Source organism: Pristis pectinata, chromosome 1, assembly GCF_009764475.1.
Source record: "Pristis pectinata isolate sPriPec2 chromosome 1, sPriPec2.1.pri, whole genome shotgun sequence".
Lineage (NCBI taxonomy): Eukaryota > Metazoa > Chordata > Chondrichthyes > Rhinopristiformes > Pristidae > Pristis > Pristis pectinata.
Genome location: NC_067405.1, coordinates 68,126,557 through 68,148,806, shown reverse-complemented (window position 1 = coordinate 68,148,806; position 22,250 = coordinate 68,126,557). Strand labels below are relative to the sequence as shown.

The window sequence follows — 22,250 nt, the reverse complement described above, 5'->3', positions numbered from 1 at the left end:
ATATTCTGCATGCTGTTTTTTTTTTCCCACTGACTCATTGTAATTACGTACAGGATGATCTGTCTGAATGGTATGCAAATCAAAAGCTTTTCACTGTACCTTGCTACATGTAACAATAATGAACCAATACCAGTACCACATAGTTCAGTGGCTCCTACCCTGGGTACCTCAGTTCCTTTGCCCTGTCCCTGTCAATGAACAGATCACCAGTATTGTAATAATTTCCCAGACACAGAAACCTTTTTAATGACACTTACCACATAAGCCTCTTCTCGACCCAGCCATTGACCCCCCATAATAAGTCACATTGGATTTCTGACTGAAGAGTTGAGAGGAATCGATCACTGGCCGACCCAGAGTGCTGCACCTCTGCCCATGACCCTTCCCTCTGGCTGTCTGGTCTTTGATCAGGGAGCTACGTGGAGGCTACGGGAGAAGAGATCAGATTGAGGATCAAAGGTCATCACAGAAACATAGTGAGCTGGAGCGGGAGTGGGCAATGGGAATGTGCTGGATTGTCAGGATCACTAGGAATGATTGGACCTAGTAGGAATGGAATACAAACAATTGGAAAGAGTCAGATCTCTCATGTTCTTTGCCTGGTTCAGGTTTCCTTCCTCGCCTTTAAGAGTCATAGAGTCATATAGCATGGAAACAGGCCAGCAGGTTTACACCTACCACCAAGCACCCATTTACACTATTCCCATTTTATTCTCCCCACATTCCCATCAACTCCTTCCAGATTCTACTACTCACCTATGCACAAAGGGCAACTTACAGTGGCCGATTAACCTTCCATCATGCTGCACGTCTCTCTGGGGGTGGGGGGGGGGGGAAGAGGGAGGGAGGGAACTGGAGCACCAGGGGGAAACCCATGCAGTCACACGGAGAACATATAAAGTCTATACTTACCACCAGGTCGCCGGAGCTGTGAGGCAGCAGCTCTACCAGCTCTGCCATCGTGCCTCCTAACTATGCTACTTGGTGATAATCTGTCATTAGGATTACTGATGTCACAGGGACATTCAAGGAACAGGCCTGAGCTGAAAACAAATGGAAGGACGGAAGGATTTAAATGGAGGGACCAGAGGGGAAGCACAAAAATTGCATGTGGGACCAGTTGATGAGTACAAAAGAGAAACAAACAGAGCAAAGGATATTAGTTGTACGAGTGAGGCAGCAGAAGGATATGAGAGGGACAATAAGATGCAAAATGGATGGAAGAAGTTCAACAGAGGAGATAACCTCTGCAAACATCTATCAGATATCTTGGGTGCTTTTTACCTGTTCAGGTTCTTCTTTATCCAGTTCCCGATCACTGGGTGGCAGAGCAATCAGAAGATAAACACCAGACTCTTGCAATGCCGCACACTCCACTTCACTCTCCCTCTTCAACTGCCTCTCACCCTCTCCTGACCTGCAGCTGTCAGGCTGTAATCCTCCTTCCTCAACATGGGAGATGGGGCAAGATTCACCTTAGTGAGGAAATAAAACACTTAGTTTTGTTTGAAATTTGGAGTTCTTTTTAAATTTCCCATGGATTCCAAAAGCATGTGCAGGACATCCCTTGGAGTGATGCATCCACATCTGCAGTTAAACTTTGGGCAATGTGATTAAAGACACAGACTAACTCGAGCATGGCGATGAAGTTTCATTACCTGCATCAAGACCATGCTCTTCCCCATTCTCCTCCTCCTCCTCCTCTTCCAAATCTGGCCAGTTCTGGTAGTGGGGAGAAAAGGGAAGGCAGGGAAGGACTTGATATGGTCTGGGCACCTCAGAAAGGTCACATTTAGTCTGATGGAGAAGGAGTGAGTTCAGGGAAATTCCTCTCAGTAAGCTCAGGTCACGGATACAACCTGTGGAGATAAAAGAAATTTCTATTGAAGTTAGAGCTATAAAACAGAAAATAACAGGTCATGTTCAGTGCATATTAACCAATTCAACACCCCTTCATTACACACAGAGACAGCATACCCCATCCAGCTCCACACCATTGCACTGTACTCAATCCAATTCCCCATTACACACAGCCACACTATACCCTGTCCATCCTTAAACATAGAGACACTGAACCACACCAACTTAACACTATAGCACAAATGGCCATAATATCAAATCTAAGTACTTGTCTTTAAGCACAGAGTCACTCTACCCCTTCCAATTCCCCATCAATATAAACAGGGACATTGTAATACATCCAAATTCCCACACTTAAAGATACACGGTACTCAGTCCATCTGTCCTCCATTACAAACAAGGACATTGTAGCCCACTTAGCTCCCTACAATTATACACAAAGGAAATGCACCTCATCCAATTCTCAGCCATCTCACACTGAGACACTGTACCCCATCCAAATCCTTCCCATTACACACACACACACAGACACTATGTTCCAATCAACTCTGCAACCTGAAATACCCCATCTGACTCCCCACCATTACATAAAGAAACCAGATAACCTATCTATCTCCCATCATTATGCACACAGACGCTGTAACCTAAATAAGTCTCCATCCTGAAAACAGAGACAATGAACTAAGGAGGTTTGTCATATATATAAATGATTTGGATGAAAATGTGGTCTGGTAGGTGAGTAAGCTTGCAGATGACACAAAGATTGGTGGTGTTATGGATTGCTTAGAAGATTGCCAAAGGATACAGCAGGATATAGATCAGTTGCAGATATGGGCAGAGAAGTGGCAGATGGAGCTTAATCCAGGAAAGTGTGAGGTGCTGCACTTTGGGAGATCCAACATAAAGGGAGCACATAGTTAATGGCAGGATCTTTAACAACTTTGATGAACAGAGGGATCTTGGGGTCCAAGTCCATAGCTCCCTGAAAGTGGCCACACAGGTTGATAGAGTGGTAAAGAAGGCGTATGGCATGGTTGCCTTCATTAGTCAAGGCATTGTTCAAGAGCCAGGACGTCATGTTACAGCTTTCTAAAACTCTGGTTAGGCCACATTTAGAGTATTGCATTCAATTCTGGTCGCCTCATTATAGGAAGGGAGTGGAGGCTTTGGAGAGGATGCAGAGGAGGTTTACTAGGGTGCTGCCTCGTTTGGAGGACATGTGCCATGAGGAGAGGTTGGACAAGCTGTTTTCTCTAGAGCGGCAGAGGCTCAGGGGAGATTTGATAGAAGTTTATAAAATTATGCGAGGCATAGATAGACAGCTATCTTTTTCCCTGGAATGAAATGTCTAGTACTAGAGGGCGTGTATTTAAGGTGAGAGGGGGAAGTACAAAGGAGATGTGCAAGGCAAGTTTTTATTGTACATACAGAGTGGTGGAGGACCAGGGGTGGTGATAGGGGCTGATAGCATTGGAGCGGTTAAGAGACACTTAGAAAGGCACATGAATGTGCAGAGAAGGGAGGGATATGGGTCAATGTGCAGGGATTAGATTAATTAGGAGTCTTTGGTTAATTAGTTTGGGTCTGTCCTGTGCTGTACAGTTCTATTTCTATGAACCCCAACCAACTTTCCACCATCATATACAGAGATCCTGTATCCCACCACCTCCCCACCATAGCACACAGAATCTCTGTACCCCATCCAAATCTCATCCTTTCATCCACTTGTCCTCTGTCATTTTCCTATTGTTTTTCAAGTTTTTATCTCCCTTATCAGCTTGTGATGTCTGTGGAAATACTGCACTCTGTAATTTTTTTGCTGCATTGAACGGTTGACAAGGATCACTGGCCTCATGCTCTTTAAACTATAATGGAATTTCCTCACATTTCTGCCCCTGCTGTGGGAGTTGGCAGTGAGGATTAAAGAACTGTTAGCATTTGTCCCCAGCAGGAACAACAATGATTCATTAGATGGATCATGTTTTGCACTATTTGTGGTCAGGTTACACACCAATGGGATCAGCAGCCCTTAAATGCTAACTGGAGTGCATCCTGACAGCCCACAAAATGTCCTCAGCAACATCTGCTGCCTGAACTTCACTGAGAGGAGAGAAATCCTCATCAGGAAGAGATCTACCCAAGACTGTGAGAAGGATTCAGAACCACCTCTCGGGGGTAATTGCCCTGACTTTGGTCCACTACACAGAGTGGTTGACCTCCTTTGCTGGTGCTCTGATTCCACAAGTACAGAGTGGACCTGACTAACCTGAGCCTTGCAGCCGGTGCAGGAGGCTAGGGTCGCAGGTCTCAGTCAAGCAGGTGAGGTACCTCTTCGCTGAGTAACCAGGACGGATTTTGCGGTTCCCTGGGCGATTCTTGTGCCCAATGAGGAAGTGTAGATAAGGTTCTATTTGGTTTCGACTTGAACCATTCTGGGAGGAGAAAAAAAATTCCTTTAACCAAACTGTTCACAGAGGGGAGAGTTGGGTGTTTGTTAGTGGAGGGTGTTGGGTGTGCGATCTTTGGGTCACATTAAAAAAAAAGTTCCACATATTATGAAAAATCAAAGTATCAAGGGGCCCAAACTGCTCATCCCTTTCTAATAATCAACTCTACCTCCTCAAGTTCACAACATATCTCGCAGTTCCACCGATCCACCTCACCATTTCTCTTCATCCTACCTGGGTGCAGGGTAAGGTACAACAAGAGCTTTGGGTTGGAAGGTGAAGAAGCTCATAGGGGGAGGGTGGGGAGCAGCATTGGATGGGAAGGTGGAGAAGAGCAGAGGAGATTGGTGGTAAGGTCAGCATTCATATCCTTTAAAGTACTTTCCCAATCCAACGTAGCCAACTCACATTTCACACCTTCATTGTTCGCTTTTAGATTTAAGATCATGTTTTGGCATCTAACTGCCTTTCAATATTAATTTAAAACTAGATTTAATTATGATCATTCTTCCCTAAAAGGTCCCTTAACCACCAGATGATGAATTAATCCTTTCCCATTCCACCATATTAGATCTAAAATCCCCTGTTTCCAAGTTGGTTCCTCACACATTCATCTGGAAAACCATTTTGTACACACTCCATGAATTTCTCCTTCATACTTCTGGTTGATTTGGTTGCCTTGGCCTCTACGTAGATTAAAGTCCCTCATAATTACTGCATACCCTCATTACATAAGTTTCTAATTTTCTGATTTTTCCCACGCCATATGAATGGACCTACGGACAGCTCTAATATCCCTTAGTTTGACCTGTTTCTGCTTCTTAATTTTTCTGAACTAAGATCTTTTCCCTTTACTTCCTTTATATCAGGGCTACCCCTCTTGCTTTTGCATTTAGCCAATCTGTTCTAAAAGTATCCTGGAATATTCAACTCCCAACCTTGCATCCACAATGGTGAGTGGATCATACCCAATTGTCTTTTTTACCTTTAGCTCCTCTATCTTGTTACAAAAGTTGCTTGCATTCAGATGAGCCAGCGATTTTGTCTTATTTACAATGTTTCCCTACTCTTAGTCTAATAGGAAATATGCTGTCATGTTGGTATGTTCTGTTCCCTTCCTGACAGACTGTGGTTATCATGTCCCATTTTGTCACCCTACACTATTGGTCTGACATAGAGTCAGAGAGCACCGAAACAGGCCCTTCAGCCCAACTCGTCCATGCTGACCAAGGTGCCCATCTCAGCTAGACCCATTTGCCCATGTTTGACCCATATCCCTCTAAACCTTTCCAATCCATGTACCTGTCCAACTGTCTTTTAAAAGTTGTTATTGTAACTGCCTCAACCACTCCCTCTGGCAGCTCATTCCACATAGATACCACCCTTTGTGTGAAAAATTTTCCCCTCTGGTTCTTACTAAATCTTTCCCCTCTCACCTTAAACCTATGCAGTCCAGTTCTTGATTCCCTAATCATGGGAAAAAGACTGTGCACATTCACCCTATCTATGCCTCTCAAGATTTTATACACCTCTATAAGATCAGCCCTCAGACTCCTACTGTCCAAGAAAAAAGACTTAGCCTGCCCAACCTCTCTCTATAATTTAGTCCCTCAAGGCCTGGCAACATCCTTGTAAACCTCTTCTGCACTCTTTCCAGCTTAATGGCTTCTTTCCAACAGCAGGGTGTCCAAAACTGAACACAATACTCCAAGTGCAGCCTCATCAATGTCTTCCACAACTGCAACATAACTTCCCAACTCATATATTCAAGGCCCTGACTGATGTAGGCCAGTGAGCCAAAAGCCGCCTTCTCCACCCTGTCTACCTGTGATGCCACTTTCAGGGAACTATGTACTTGTACTCCTAGGTCCCTCTGTTCTACAACACTCCCCAGGGCCCTACCATTCACTGTGAAAGTCCTACCCTGATTTGACTTCCCAAAAGGCAACACCTTGCACTTATCTGAATTAAACTCCATTTGCCATTTCGGCACACTTACTCAGCTGATCTCACTATTTAGCTTACCTATAGTCCTGGTTATTCAATTCACTAGGACACTAGTCTCAATCTCATTCAATGAAATCCTACCCTATGGAATAGCTCCCTCTATCCCAGATAAAAACAGAAAACACTGGAAATACTCAGTAGGTCAGATAACATCTGTGAAGGGAGAAGCAGAGTTAATGTTTCATATCAATGATGTTTCATTAACATTTTATGCTTTTATTTCAGGTTTCCAGCATAGTTTTACTTTTCCTCCCTCTGCCTTGTACTTGTGCCAAAGATGGTTCCAGAACCAACTAGATCTGTCTAATCAATTACCCAACATCCAGATCTGAATGATCTCGTGCTTAAGCCTGTCTCAATCTGTCTGTTCCACTGCTTAACCACCCTTGATTTGCCTGATTCTCTGTCCAATCCACTGCCTAACCTGCCAGACCTGTCTAACCCACTGCCTAACTTGTCCAGCAATGGTTGGCTGCCTAGCTCATCTAAATGTCCTAAATCTCCATGATAAGCCGTGCCTGGAATTGGCTGATCTGCTCTGTAATCCATCACTGTCTAGCCGTGGCTGAATCAGTGGCTAACTCATGTAGATAAGGGTGATTCCGTGAACGACCCATCTAAGTGCAGATGATCCTGTCCCCACTGATACTGTCATACCCACCTCTTTCCGTCCATATGCAAGGACAGCCCTGGCCAGATCACTCAGGGTGCTGAGTCGAAGCCGAGTTGCCTGCCTCCATTTTGCTCCATACTGCCGCTGCCATGTTCGCAAAGCCAAGTCCTCGGAGTAGAGAACCAGGGCTCCTCTTCGCGTGCTGAAGGTTTTTGGAACTGCTGAGTTGTGGTAATCATGTACGAAGTCTTTGGAATTGTACAGCTTGAGGGAGATACAGTCAGTATTCCTCCAAGACCTCCAGTTAAAATAATCCTAGAACAGCAGGCAAACAAGTAAAAACAATAGAATGCAATCCCAGGATAACAGAGGGTCCATTTGGAGCTGATATTAGAGATTGGGAGTATTCCAATGCAGTTGACTAACTTGTTCACACTGGAATTCATCAATATGTCATTTGGCACAAAGGAGGTCTTTCAGCTATCCATTTGGCTTCAAATCCCTGCTCTTCCCCTGTAGCCTGGGAACATTTCCCCCTTCGAGCATTGATCTCACACTGTTTTGTAGATTACTATTGTTTGCTTCCAGGGCCCCTTCAGGCAGTGCATTCCAGATCATTAACAACTTGCCACATCAAAAAAAATATTCCTCACCCTCTCAGGTTCTTTTGCATTTATTCTAAATCTGCATTCACCTGCAAGCGGAAATAGTTTTTCTCTGTTTCATAAAACTCCTCTCCCTATTGCACATCATCCCTCGCCTGCTTATGCGATCCTGATGCAGCCTGTGGCTCAGAACCAGCTCCCAGATGTACCCAATGGCCTGAAGCCTCTGGAGAGCCAGACTGATCCTCACCCCCTCTGGTTCTATCCTGAACCCACTCTTGACTATCCCTGAACCACTCCATTCCCCTCTTCCTCTAGCCTGTCCCTTAAGCCACTTATTTCCTGACACACTTCTACTGCCGCTCACTCCTATACATCTCTGCCTGGTCCCATTCTCAGAGGGGTATCAATTCTGTCAGTGTCCTATTCCTGGGTGGGACCATCCTGCCCGAGAAAGGATTTGCTCTTTTTGTTACTGAATAACAGTGGCTCTCAGATGACGAAGGGGATCACAACCTTAACACAAATATTAGGACCTACTGAAGTACCTAGGTTCAAGGAAGGTTATTAGATGGTGGTGTCACCAGAGGCCCACCTCAAGCCACACCTTCAAGGTCCATGGCTGGGAAGAGAGATACAGACTGGAGCTCCCTGCATTTTTGGGGTTTCTCATACAACCTCACAGTGCGTTCACTAATGCAAGTCCGTCTCTCTGTCATCTCTGCCCCTGAACTGCAGGAAGGTTGTGGTCTATCTCTCTGGATGGCATCTTATCTCCTGCCCATTCTCACTTATAGCAGATATGTACAGATGACCTACAGATACTCGACCCACTGGACAGCAGATCCCACTCGCTCGCCTCACCTGCGCTTCAAAATAAACGTCCAGGCGTTCGTGCTCCCTGTTCACCAGTTCTCCATAGCCTCGGCTCAGTAAGGACAAATTCCACATCCTGATTCCACTGCCTGTTCTTTTTCTCTCCTCTCCAGATTGGCTCACTCCGTAAATTCTCTTAGAAAGAGCAGAGGTGCCAGAATCCTGCTGGAATAGAATCCCAGTTGATCCCTGGTCCTGGGGGAATAGAATCCCATTTAGATCCCTAATTTCAGAATAACAGATCCCTCTGGGATTCCAAACCCTGGCAGATTCTGCATCCAAGTGGGACAAATCCCAGAGGATCCTGAGTTCCAAATCGTAGTGAGTCCTAAATTCTGATGGAACTATGGTCCCACATCCCGGAGTATACCGATTTCCAGTAGCAGGTGTGAACTGAGGGCCTGTTTGCTGGAGCTGTCCTTGCTGACAGCCTGCTGTCTCTCTCTGTGTTAGTTGGTTGCCTTGGAGGCAGAAAGGCGTAGCTGGCAGAGAACAAACAATACAGAGACGCACTAAAAGCCAGCCAACATTCCTTTCTGTGCCGACCATAGGAAAAAAATCTGATTCCAAATGGATTTATTCACATCCTCCCTGCCCTTTAATTAAAGTCTTTCAAAGAAAGATTCTCTGTAGTTGGGCTCTGTCTGATGAGCTTCTGTTCTGCAGCTTACTTCACTAAACATTGCCAATAGAGGCAGGACCCAGACCATTGCAGAAGAGTCCCAATCATAACTGGGCCAAAATCCTGATGAGATCCTGATCATACCCTCCGAACACCTTGCTGGTGACATCATTGAGAATGATTTATACTGCCCTGAAAGTTTGTCATCTGATCCTAACTAGGTCCTTATACTTGGAGCAAAAACAAACTGCTGGAGGAAATCAGTGGGTCAAGCATCTGTGGAAGGAAATGGACAGTCGACATTTCTGGTTGAGATCCTTCACCTGGACTGAAACATTGACTGTCCATTTCTCTCCACAGATGCTGCCTGACCCGTTGAATTCTTTCAGCAGTTTGTATTTTTGGTTCCGGATTCCAGCAACTGCAGTCTCTTGCGTCTCCTGCATCCTAATATTTTCGGTATTACAAATCCCTGTAGTTCCCTTCTTTCTGTTTCCCTCCTTTTTTGAATAAAAGAGTCACATTTGCTATTTTTCAATCAAATGGAGCTACTCCAAATCTAGGGAATTTTGGAAAATTAGAACCAGTACATCTTCTGTCTCATTATCTACTTCTTTTAGGACTCTAGGACAACTCTGGAGGACCTAGAAACTTGTCAGCCTGAGCTGACATTAATTTATTCCCTACCACTTCCCTGGTGTTTGCAATTTTCGAGTTCCTTCCAATTCCTGATTTACAGTTATTTTTGGGAAATTACCCGTGTCCTCCAAAGTGAAGACTGATGCAAAATATCTATTTAATTTTTTTTGCTATCTCCTTAATTCCCAGATTCACTTTCTTTTGGACCGAGAATCACTTAGTTAACTCTTTTAAAAAAAAATCCATAGAAACTGTTTTTATATTTTTGGCCAGCTTTAACTCATATATTCTAATTCCTCTTTATTAATCTTTTAGCCATTCTTTGTTTTCTATAACCTGTCCAATCCTCTGACCTGCCCTTCCCCTTTGCACAATGATATGCTTTTTTCCAATTTGGTATTATCTTTCATTTTTTCAATATAACCCTGAATGATGTGTCCGCCGCTTGTTTTTTTTCCTTACTGGATCATTTCCATTCTGTGTATTCTGAAAAAATCCCCTTAGATGTGTGCTACTGCATCTAAGCTGACTGAGCTGACTGATCGATTAACTTAATATTTTTTGAGAGAGACAAAGACAGAGAGAGAAGAATACATCTAGTAATTTCATTTAATGAGTACCGAGTACCCTGAAAGGATACATTATCTTTTCATCACCTTAATTTAAGATTTAATTGTAGATGGATATTTTATTTCAGATACTTTTATTCATATATTTTAAGTGTTTTATTTTTTGAGCAAAATTCTTGAGCTCTGAAATACAACCAGAACTTTTATATTGAAACTAATAGGAAATACTTTCAGATTTACACATTTTCACTTAAGAAAACATTTTCCCAGAATGTAAGCCTTTCATAAATTGAGGGACACTTGTATTTAGTTCCATGTGTTTTGATTTGAATGCTACATGCACACAGACAGCAGTAGTTCTGTCCTCTTATTACTTGTGCAATTTCTAGTCTTATCTGCTGATTTATCATACTCTCTATCCTCTCCTGAAACAATCTGTTTATCATTTCCCATAGCCACATCGTCCTCCCTAACCTTGCTCTACTCTTTGACTTAACACTATTTCGTTTAGGCTCCTCACTGCTTCCTAGTTATGTGACTTGCTGGAACACGAATACCTGGAAGGCTGAGGGGTAGTTTGTCCCAGAGGCCACCCACTTCTTCACACTTCACCCAATGAGAAGCCACCCTTTTTTCCTCAACCCCCACCCAATCAGAGGCCACCCCTTTCCTCATCTTCCACCCTATCAGAGGCCGCTCCTTTCATCACCCTCCATCCAATTAGAGACCAGTCCTTTCATCACCCTCCATCCAATCAAAGGCCACTGCTTTAACTGTCCTCTACTTACAGGTCTTCTTCTTTGTTGTCCTTCACTTTGCCCTTTGTTTTTCCCATCTGCCAAAACTTACTGGCTTAGAAATTAGATTACATAGTATTATTTAAGTTAGCACTATCTGATTGAAAAAGTACTTAATGCAGAATGAAATTTGGTGACAATAATTTCTATGTCATTCTGTTTCATTCCAGAAATTCAACCTGGCACTTCCTGACGTGCATTGCCCTGTATATTTCACATAGTTTCCACATCAGGTGCATATCAAATTGCATCATTCCCCATTGCTGAGCACTCCCAAGCCAATTAAGTCTTTGTAGTTCAGGCTTGTAACCCTTATATCCTTTTGGAACTGAGGGAGGGGCATAGTCAGACAATGTTAGAAAGTAGAAACAAGCTGGTTTAGTGAAGATACCCCCAGTGTGTAGTCCAATGAAAGAGAATGCAATAATCCTGGGTAATATAATTTTTGACAAATCGTATTTCTTGTCTCATTAGCACCCATTTTATATTGCATCATCATCCTGCCTGTCATTAATTTCAACTTCTTATCACCAGCCTTCCCTTTTACCAACCATACCACCAAACCTCCCTTTTGTCACCCTCTACCTTTCATGGGCCTTCTCTCTCTTCACCCATTATCCACCACCATGTGACAGACATTTTTTTTTGTCATCAATCTATATTCCTTCCCTTGCATTGCTGTTCAGCCTATCACAAGCTTTCCCTTTTAACACTAACCCTCTATGGGTCTTGCCTTTTGCCAACCATCAACCTATCATAGGCTTTACCTTTGAGCCCGCACCACCCTATCAAAGGCAACCCCTTCTGTTTCCTCATCCCTTCCCTCCCCTGACTCCACAACCTTTCCCCAAAAAGCAAAATAACTGCAAATGCTTGAAATAATAACAGAAAATGCTGGAAATATTTGGCAGCTCAGGCAGCATCTGTGGGTAGGTAGGGTGAGACAGTTAATGTTCATCAGAACTGGGAAAATTTGTGGAGAAAGGAGAGAGGTGGAGAGAACAAAAGGAATATCTGTAAAAGGGGGAGGCTAAGAGATTTCGAATGACACAAGTGGTGGTGGTGTGGGATGAAAGTGGTCACGGCTTGTTATTCACATGTAATCCTCCAAGTAGGCACATAACAATTTCAGATAATCATCCTTTTCAGTTTGTGTCAGAACAAGTTATGTCTGATGAAAGCTCATTCATTCAGAATATTAATGCAGTTTCTTTCACCACACTTACTGCCCAACTTGCTGAGTATCTCCAGAATTGTTTTTACTTTATGCTTTCCTTCCTTCATAGACTTGCTTAAGTATTGTTGTAGAAATTACTGTAGATTGTATAACACTATTTATACCAACACAATGTGATTGAAAATGTACTCACCACAGAATGAAATGCAGTAGCAACCATTTCCAGGTCATCCCGTTTCACTCTAGAAACTCAACCAGTCGCCCACTGTCTCTGATCATGCTTGTGGGTCCGATGGGGTTTCCACTGCAGATGCGGATCAAATTCCATCAGTCCCCATCCAATGCTGCTTTTGGCCCATCGTTGGGCATTGAGAGGACAACCAGGTCTTTGCAGTGTGGTGATGGATTCCAATCTCACTCAAGCATGTTCCATACTGAACCATTTATCCTTCAGGTCTTACCCATACACAGTACTGATCTCTCACCCATTAATATATCCCCACCTACCCACCTCAGGCCAGCAAACCAATGAAGGCCCAAATCTCCACATCAACCCACCCCTTACTTACCTGATAACCCCAGGTCCACAACCATCATTCCTCTATTCCCCCGACACACATTCAGTCTTACCAATGAAACTTTTTCATTATTAAGAAAGTCCAATGTCCGTTCAGTTGCACTTGTGGCCTTTGGCATCACTTAAGGGCTATAGCTGAAACAGCTACATTATGGCAGATCAGAATCTCTGGGCTGTTATATAGAACTTCTACCAGCTTTGATGAAAGATCATAAGCCTGAACCATTATTTCTACTTCAACAGATGCCATCCGATATTTTGAACATTTGAACTCTCAAACCTTTTCTGTTTACATTCTTGTGAAAAGTGTGAGGTTAACAAAAGTAATTGTAAGATGTTAACAAATGTGAATCCCTTGTTGGCAAAGAGCGAAAATTATAACTGGGTTGTTGTAAATGACAGGTAGGTTAAACATGTATTTTAATGTGCCTTCACAATGGAACAACATAAAAGAAATTGAGGGAAAAAAGTGGTCCAATGCAAATGAGAAAATTTATGTATGTGAAAGAAAAGGAATTGGAGAAATTAGTGGGACGAAATGGTGACGATATCTATCACATGTGATGGCAACGTCCTCTGGTTTTAAAAGAGTTGAATGAAGAGATACTGGATGCATTTATTTTGATCCTTCAGAATTCCCATGGTTATAGAACACTTGCTCTGGCTTAGAAAGTGGAAAATCTAACACTACCTTTCAGGAAAGGAGGAGGAGAAGCAGTCAAGAAAATATTAGAAATATTAGAAATGCAATATATTTAGCAGATTCCCCACAATTTAATGAAAAGGATATCATGCTTCACAAAGTACTGGAGTCATTTGATAGTGGAACCAGCAGAGCAGATCAAGGGGAACTGATGGACATCATTTACTTGCATTTTCAGAAGCATTCGACAAGGCTTTTGCATGAGGTCAGGGCTCATGGGATTGTAACACTGTAATCACCATGGATCAAGGGTCAGCTGACAGGCAGAAAACTGAGAGTTGGAATAAACAAGTCATCTCCAGATTCTCAGCCTGTAACCATAGCAGCCATGAGGGTTAGTGCTCGGGCCTCAGCTATTTACATTCTATTTTAATGGCTTTAGTGAAATGACTAATACATTTCCAAATTTACTCGTACAAATCCACAAAAAGAATGCAAATAGACTGCAAATTGATACAAACAGATTAAGCACAGCATAGGATCATGGAGTTGTTACAGCACAGAAGTCAGCCATTTAGCCTGTGCTGGTTCTTTTTAAGAGCATTCTAGTTAGTGTCAGTCTCTTGCACAATCTCTGCAGTACTGCAGTTTTCTTTTTAGAAATCCACGACCGAGTTTGCTCCCAGCATCTCTCGGACAGTGAATTCAAGATCACAACTACTTGCTGCGTGAAAATGTTTCTCCTCATGGCTCCCAGTCGAGTGTTCACCATGATCATGCGTGTATTCAAAACTGAGCTGAAGCAGGAGACTGAACCAACAGCAGAGCTCAAGACACCCGTTATTGCATTAGGAAGGATACTTGTTTGTTAGGCTTTGATTACAAGGGGGTTGGAGTATAAGAATTAATTTAATTGCAATTATAAAGGGCTTTAGGAAGACCATGCCTGGAATACTGAGTACACCTTGTCTCCGTATTTGAAGGAGGATATGCTACCTAAATTCAATCACATAATTGTGCATTATTTGAATGAATATTTACCATCAGTCACATCACCCCTTGACCTGCTTAGCCATCCAACAATATCTGATCTTCTACCTCAACACCATGTTCCTGCCCTATCCCACATCTTTTTATCCCAGGGCTACAATGGAAGGCAAAGGAAGAGTCTTCTGGGGATCTGGCTGAGATCTTTAAATCTTTGCTGGCCACAAGTGAGATACCAGATGACTGAAGGACGGCAAATGTGGTCCTCCTTCTCAATGAGGGCATTGGGGAAAAGCCTAGTAATTATAGACCTGTGAGCCTAACATCAGTAGTAGGGATATCATTGGAAAAAAAATTCTAATTGACATGATTAATAATCACTTGGGAAGGCAGGGACTAATCAGAGAAAGGCAGCATGGCTTTGTCACAAGGGCAGATCTTGTCTGACCAAACTGGTTGAATATTTTGAAGAGGTAACAAAGTGTATTAATGAGGGCAGTGCAGTAGATGTGGTTTACATGGACTTCAGTAAGGCCTTTCATAGGGTCCCACATGGGAAACTGGCCCAAAAGATTAGGGCTCATAGCATCCAGGGCAGGTTAGTAAATTGGATCCAACGTTGGCTTGACAATAGGAATCAGAGGGTGATTGGATGCCTATGACTAGTGGTGTTCCACAGGGATTAATGCCAGGACCCTTGCTGTTTGCAATATAAGTAAGTGATTAGGACATGGAGGCATGATCAGTAAGTTCGTAGATGACATGAAGCTTGGTGAAGTTGATAGTGTGGAGGCTACAGGGTGATATTGATGTATTGGTGAAATGGGTTGAGAAATGGCAAATGCAGTTTAATGCTGAGAAATGTGAGATGATGCATTTTGGGAGTACTAATGAGACTAGGAGTCACACTATGAATGGTAGGGTCCCAAAGAATATTAAGGAACAGAGGAACCTTGGTATATATCCAAAGGTCCTTGAAGGTGGCAGTGCAGGTAGATAACGTGGTTAAGAAGGCATATGAGATACTGGTCTTCATTAGTTGGGGCCTTGAAAACAAGAGCAGGGAGGTTACGCTCCAACCTTATAAAACATTAGTCAGATCTCAGCTGGAGAACTGTATGCAGTTCTGGTCACCACACTATAGGAAGGATGTGATAGCACTAGAGGTTAACCAGAATGTTGCCTGGGATGGAATGTTTCAGTTATGAGGAGAGACTGGAGAGGCTGGGTCTGTTTTCTCTGGAGTGGGGCAAGTCATGTCTTACTAATTTGATTGAGTTTTTTGAGGTGACAAAGGTGATTGATGAGGGTAGAGCTGTGGATGTTGTCTGCATGGAACAGAGTCAGGAACAGAGTAGGTCATTTAGCCTCTTCAGCTCATTTCACTATCAATAGCACAGCCGATATGTTACCTTCCTCTACATACTTGTCTCCATATCCCTTAATAAAAATTTATCAACTTCAGATTTAACTTTAACAATTGACTGATCATTATTGCTGTCTGTGTGAGCAAGTTCCTTGTTTCTACCATCCCCACTTAGGTGTTTCCTAATTTCACAGTTAAAAAGCCATGCCCCGGTCCTGAATTCTCCAACCAATAGAAATTGTTTCTATCTATGAACCAAGTTACTGAACTTCACCATGAAAACAGTGACCAAATCAGCACTTAGCATCATAAATTCTATGCCCGGTTTGTGTAATCTCTCCTCATAATTTAACCCTTGGAGTCCAAATCTATACTACGCTCCCCTTGTCTAATATATTCACTCCAAGGTGTGGTACTGGAACTCCTCATAGTACTCTGAGTGTGGTCTAACCATGAGTTTCCATGACTACAGCACAACTGCTATCCTCTTGCTATCTAGAAGACTTGGGGTACAAGCCAAATTCAAGCTCTTCCAATATGGAGTGACAATCTCCACACAATGCAACTCAAAAGGCCCACCTTGGATCTTGTGACAGTTTGTTGTTCAGTTTAATCTCCCACAGATACCTCAGTGGGATACGAGATCCAAGGATGTCAGCTAACCTCCTCACCTTATTCAGATATACTTTTTTTTTTACACGCAAAGCTGGATGTTGAATAATGTAATCAAATCCACCATGATGGGCATCATTCACATTTCTTGTTCACAAAGACAGTTCTTAAAGTCACCAGAAGGACATGTAGCTCAATTTTAATCTCCATAGACTGGACCCATATATGAAGGTGACATCTCTCCTACCAAAGCACAACGACAGCTGCCATTCACGTGCTCTATGGACCATAAAATTAATACATTTTTAAAAATGATATTTATGACACAAGCTCCTCAGAGGGAACAGCTCTTCAGAGTGAAAAATGACAACCATCTGAATTTCTGCCAATCAACACTACACCAATAGAACAGGTACAGCATGGATTAGATAAAGAATAAAGCACCCTCTACACAGTTCGATCAAACATTCTTAGTGCAGGGTACAGCATACGTTAGATACGGAGCAAGTACCCTTTTACTGTCCTATCAAATTCAGGGCAGTAGTGCACAAGTTAGGTACAGAGTAAAGCTCCCTCTACATTGTTATATCAAGCATTCCCAGGGTAGGCACAGGATGGGTCAGGTACAGACTTTACCTGCCTTTACACAGTCCCATCAAACATTCACAGGACAGGCACAAGAGTAAGGTAACAGAGTGAACCACCCTTTGCATTGTCCCTTCAAGCATTTCCAGGATGGATTGACCTACATTGGATGTATAATGAAGTTCCTTTACAGCGTCCCATCAAACACTCCTGGGGCAGAAATGAAACACCCCACCCCTCCCCGCTGCTTTATATTGTCCCATTAAACAGTGCAAATTTAGCACAGGTTTGATCCACAGTAAAGCTCTTTCTATACTGTCCCATCAAACACTTCCTGGCAACGCAGCGTAGAAGTCAGTCCACTATGAGCTGAGGAGGATGAGGCCAGGATACAGGGGATCTTCAGTCTCTTGATGGTCTGCATGGTGGAATGTAGATATCTCACACAAAAAAATCAATCTGCAAAGTAAAGAGCTGAGGATTACAGAAGTGAAATTGGTGCTGGATCTGCCTCATGGACTATCAGTATCAATATGAAGAGATAAGCAGTGCCTGCTGGACAAACACAGGTTGTCTAAATTGTACCAGCAGGGTGTACAAGGTGAGATATTGAGCACAGAGGACATGTCAGAATTCAGAATCTGCAGTAGCGGCTGGGAAAAAAGAGTAAAGAACATGCTGAAAGGTAGGGATAGGGTAAGTGGATTTTGGGGTGGGATATACTGCAAGTTGTACAACCTATGTAGAGGGGCAGCAGGGGATAAGATATAGAACAGACAGTACAGGCTGGGATACAAAACAGGCAGAACACTGGGATGTAGTCCAAGTTGTGATGAAGAAAGGCAATACTGTGTGGGACATCAAAGGGCTGTACAGGGTGAAATGGAGGGACTATACAGTGTGGGACATGGAGGGAATGTACTGAATAAGAATCAGAGTCAGTAGAAGGTGGTGTATAGAGGAGGTCTACCAGGTGAGACACAGAGGTGATGTATATGATGCAATTTAAAATGAATACATGGTTCCCTACCTGGACCTTTCATTTTCCACATCAGGCAAGAATTGATGTGCACTTGTCCTTTCGAAAGGGGTGGAAAGCATTCCGCGCTTCAGGCTCTAACCGAACTCCAGCTACACTAAAGATGGAAGCCACTGCAAGAGGAATAAATGTATTGGTCAGCAGAACAAACAGTGATGAAGAGCCTCCACTCTGACTGGAACATGTGTGTGTGGATCTGAATATGGGTTAATGGTGCTTACACCCCTCAGGAGAGACAGGCTGCCAATAACATACATTAATCAGCTGAAGTAATACTGACTCTATTTACACTTCCCGCTGCCTCGAAAACACAACCAACATAATCAAGGACCCCTCCCACCCCAGTCATTCTCTCTTCTCCCCTCTCCTGTCAGGGAGATGTTGTAAAAGCTTGAAAGCATGTACTACCAGACTCAAGGACAGCTTCTATCCCACTGTTACCAGATTCTTTAATGGACCTCTCATGCACTAAAGATGCACTCTTGATTTCCCAATCTACCTTGTCATAGCCCTTGCACTTTATTCGTTTACCCACACTGCATTTTCTCTGTAGCTGCTACACTTAATTCTGTATACTACATTCTGTTTGTTTTACTATCTTGATGTACTTATGGTATGGCATAATCTACCTGGATGGCAGGCAAGCAAAAATTTTTCCACTGTATCTCGGTACACTTGACAATAATGAATAAACTGAATTGAATTAAACTGTGTCCATGGTCTTCCCGAGCTTTTTAAACATCACCAGTGAGGGCAAGATGCGTGCATAAGTGGTAACTGAAGAGACCAAACCAAGCTCAGCAAAATGCTGCAATAAAGAGCTTGATTTTACTTTTCGAATGTACTGGGAGCAAGAGACTAGGCCAAAGGGGTTTGACGGACCCAGTGGCATGCAAGAAACTGGGAATTAACTGCAGAACACTACTGATGGGTTGTGTAACCCAGCTACTGCAACATCATATTAGGTCCAGATTTCCTGAGTGCCTGGTGAGTAACAAGGACCCAACGTGCGTTAATTACAATCCTAGCCTGTATATAAATGAATATCCCAAACCCTGCAATTTGATGGATTTGGGACCACACAAAGAAACTGGCAGAACGGAGCCCGATGTTCAAAGGCTGCACCTTGTTTCAGTGGCTTTCCCTGCACATGATGCTGGTGGGTGCAAGAACCCACAGGAGATGCTCCCAGCTGTCCCACCCTCAGTGAAACTGAAGGGGCACAGCTGGGGGCTGCCCATAGGGTCAGCAGAAGGAAAATGGAGCCACAGTTGTGCATTCAACAGTGAAAGTGGTTTAATGACTTAAGCAGAAGAGGACAGGCGTGATCATTGACCTGCACCCCAATGCGGGCTGCCCCCAGAACACTCTTCGCAAAAGATGTATTTCACTGTGTGTTTCTATATATGTGTGACTAGTAAAGAGATATTATTATTATTATATGTGTGTTTTACCTCCAAACTCCAAGCGCTGCCTTTCAATCACGTTCCATCACATCACACCTCATGTTACAGGTCCCTCCTCCCACCACTCGGTCCTTGCTCTTCCTCACATCCCCACCTGTCCAGTCACTACTGCCACTTACCCTCACCTTTGTCCACTGTCACACCGTTCCCTGTCAGTCTCCTTCTTTCTTATTGCAGTTAGAGCAGTGGGAATGGCAGTCAGGGTAATGGTATGCTCCTCTTGCAGGATGTGGGAAATCAAGGAGACCTCCAGTGTCCCTGATGTCTACATCTGCGAGAAGTGCATCAAATGCTCTCCATCATCCATTGAACACATCCATCGCTCTCACTGATGTCTCTTCCTTTCACTCCTATAAGAAGAGCCAACAGAACACAAGGGAGAGGCAGAGAACCAGATGTGGCCCTCCAGCAATTTTGTGGCCTACTGCTGTAGAGGAGGCAGCTCTGGGCACCAGCATGCATGCTGATGGGTACTTCCCAGCTACCTGGTCACTGTACTAAATATCAGCAGCCACACAGCACAGTCACGTGTTCACTCAATATTTGCAGAAGGTGAAATTTGACCGTGTGTAATAATAACAATTCTTACCTTTAAAGTTCTAATTTATGCCTCTAATCTCCCAAATGACCTTCAGGCATGTGACAGGAACGGATCCAGATTACAACTGCTCAGAGGAGGTCACCCCCTCTGGTCACAGGCATGCAGACTTTGCACAGGCAGATATTCATTTGTCAAAGAAAGCTGTGCTTGAATCTGGTCACCCACGTAATGCAAGTGAGCAAGAGCAAAGGTCAAAGACAGGCACAGATGCTGTACCTCTGGGAACTGCTGAGGAACAGGATGCTTCTGGAATAGCAGGAAAGAACATGTGATGTATCAGCAACTATTGCTTGAAGAGAGACGGGAGTTGTTGGCCCCAAGCATGAGTGGCATAACGTTGCAGGCCTTTATCCAAAGTCGTCTGAGTGTGTAGGGTTCAAACTCAGCAATGAACTCAGAATTCAAGCCTTCACCAAGAACTAAGAATGTTATCTTAATTAGGTTGCATGGTACCCAAACCTCGACTGTTCAGAAACCTACTGATCTGCAGCAAAGCGTTCTCTGGCTTACTGTTAGTAAGGGAGTGCAGGAGGGACACGAGGGGTTTTGGTGTTGGTTTTGAGAATGTAGGGCTTCAAAGTTCTTCACCTCATTTGCTCAATTGTTACTCACTTGCTGCCTCTTGTCCCCATCGCTATTCACCAGTTTGAAACCATCTATGAGAGGACTCTCATGGGGTCCAAAATTCATGAGACATTCCACTCATAGCATCAGCCATCAGTGCAGGGATCTGAGCAACCTGTCTCCACCTCTCCTTCAACCGGAGGCATTCTCAGACCCCAGCATTGGCAGCCCTTTGTGTTCCTGCTCATCTCCCTCCAGCAGCTGTATCCAATCTTCACACTCACCTTCCCCCACCTTGCTCCATCTGTCTCTCCATATTTTTTCCTCTCTCTCTTTGTCTGCCTCCATCTGTCATTCACTTGCCTGTCTCCCAACTCCACCCCTGCTCCCCTCCCCCACCTGGCACAACCTGTCAGTCATCTTACACCGCTCCTCAGTCTACCAATCACCTCGGACTCCTTTCTCAACACTCCCCTTCTCCTCTTTATACTGGCCATCTCGCCTTTCCACTCTCATTCCTGATGCAGGTTTTTGACCCGAAACGTTGACAATTCCTTTCCTCCCACAGATGCTGCTCGACCCGCTGAGTTCCTCCAGCAGATTGTTTATTGCTCCAGATTCCAGCATCTGCAGTCTCTAGTGCCTCTACTGCTCTTGAGACTTTGAAGATTTTGTCAAACACGTCAGGATGAGTGGCACAATAATCCAGGACCAGCATGCTCTTTAGAAACCTGAGGCTGGATGGTAGAGAAGGCATCAACAGAGAGGAAAATGCCTAAAGGGCTCTTGCAAAGGGCTTAAAGTAAGAACAAAGTACGGAGCTCAGGTCCTTCTTGGCCAAACTGGTAGAGGAGGAGTAGGACAAAGAAAAGGAAGGAGATAGCAACATTACACCACCAGCTGCCAGGGACATCCTTATTAATGCAAGACTCGCTCCATGTTGCGCCAGTGGACCTATGTCACGACAGATGCAATGGTCATTCTCCACCCTGCCACTCTCACTGACACAAGGACGTCCGCCGAACAACTAACCACTGCTTGCACAATGACCAAAGGGGACCCATCAATTCACATCTCAGCATTCACCATCAAGCAAGTTAGGTGATTGCCACACAGAACCCAGGAATAGACTGGAAACGGAAAGTGGCTAAAAATGTTACTGCTTGTACAACTAAAACAAATAATGGAACATTATCCCAGCCATCTGTGTAATGACAGATCTTCATCCTTCCTTTCCACCATTCCTGAACATTGCTTCCTCCAGCAGAGGAAGAGGTAGACATTTGACTCCAGTTCCAACCACTGAGATGCTGTTGGCTGACATCCCCTGGGCATTGAAGCCAGCGAGGGCCCTCCTAAAGACTGTTCCAGCTGCACTTGTGCAGAGACAAACTCACTCACCGGAACGCGGAGAAATGACTGTTGGGGTTTGGAGGAGGTGACAGGAACTAAAATTCTTTAAGTGAAGTCCCAAATTCAACAGATGGAGTGTACAGTGTCCTCAGGAAAAGTTAGAGGTGGAGGGGCCTGCTTCCCAATCAACTCCTGATGGTGCTCGGACGTGATGGTCCTGGAGAGTTCACTGTAGCTATCCTGAC

General features: G+C 43.9%; 2 protein-coding genes across 2 annotated transcripts in view; both read right to left on the bottom strand.

Annotated features, from left to right (window-relative positions):
• Positions 1-415: 415 nt before the first annotated feature.
• On the bottom strand, positions 416-8,667 carry LOC127567366 (uncharacterized protein KIAA2012 homolog). Its single transcript, XM_052010244.1, has 5 exons — positions 8,397-8,667; positions 6,976-7,242; positions 4,127-4,292; positions 1,659-1,859; positions 416-426 (listed from the first exon to the last, which is right to left on the bottom strand). Exons 1-5 carry the CDS (start codon positions 8,481-8,483, stop codon positions 416-418), a joined length of 732 nt encoding a protein of 243 aa, XP_051866204.1. The 5' UTR covers positions 8,484-8,667.
• A 7,913-nt stretch (positions 8,668-16,580) lies between these two features.
• Positions 16,581-22,250, bottom strand: part of cdk15 (cyclin-dependent kinase 15) — a 43,181-nt gene continuing 37,511 nt past the window's right edge. The window contains exons 14-15 of the mRNA XM_052019824.1: positions 18,013-18,134; positions 16,581-17,441 (exon numbers count right to left, since the gene is read on the bottom strand). Coding sequence (XP_051875784.1) covers positions 18,034-18,134 — 101 coding nt within the window. The 3' untranslated portion in view covers positions 16,581-17,441; positions 18,013-18,033. The remainder of the gene's footprint in view (positions 17,442-18,012; positions 18,135-22,250) is intronic.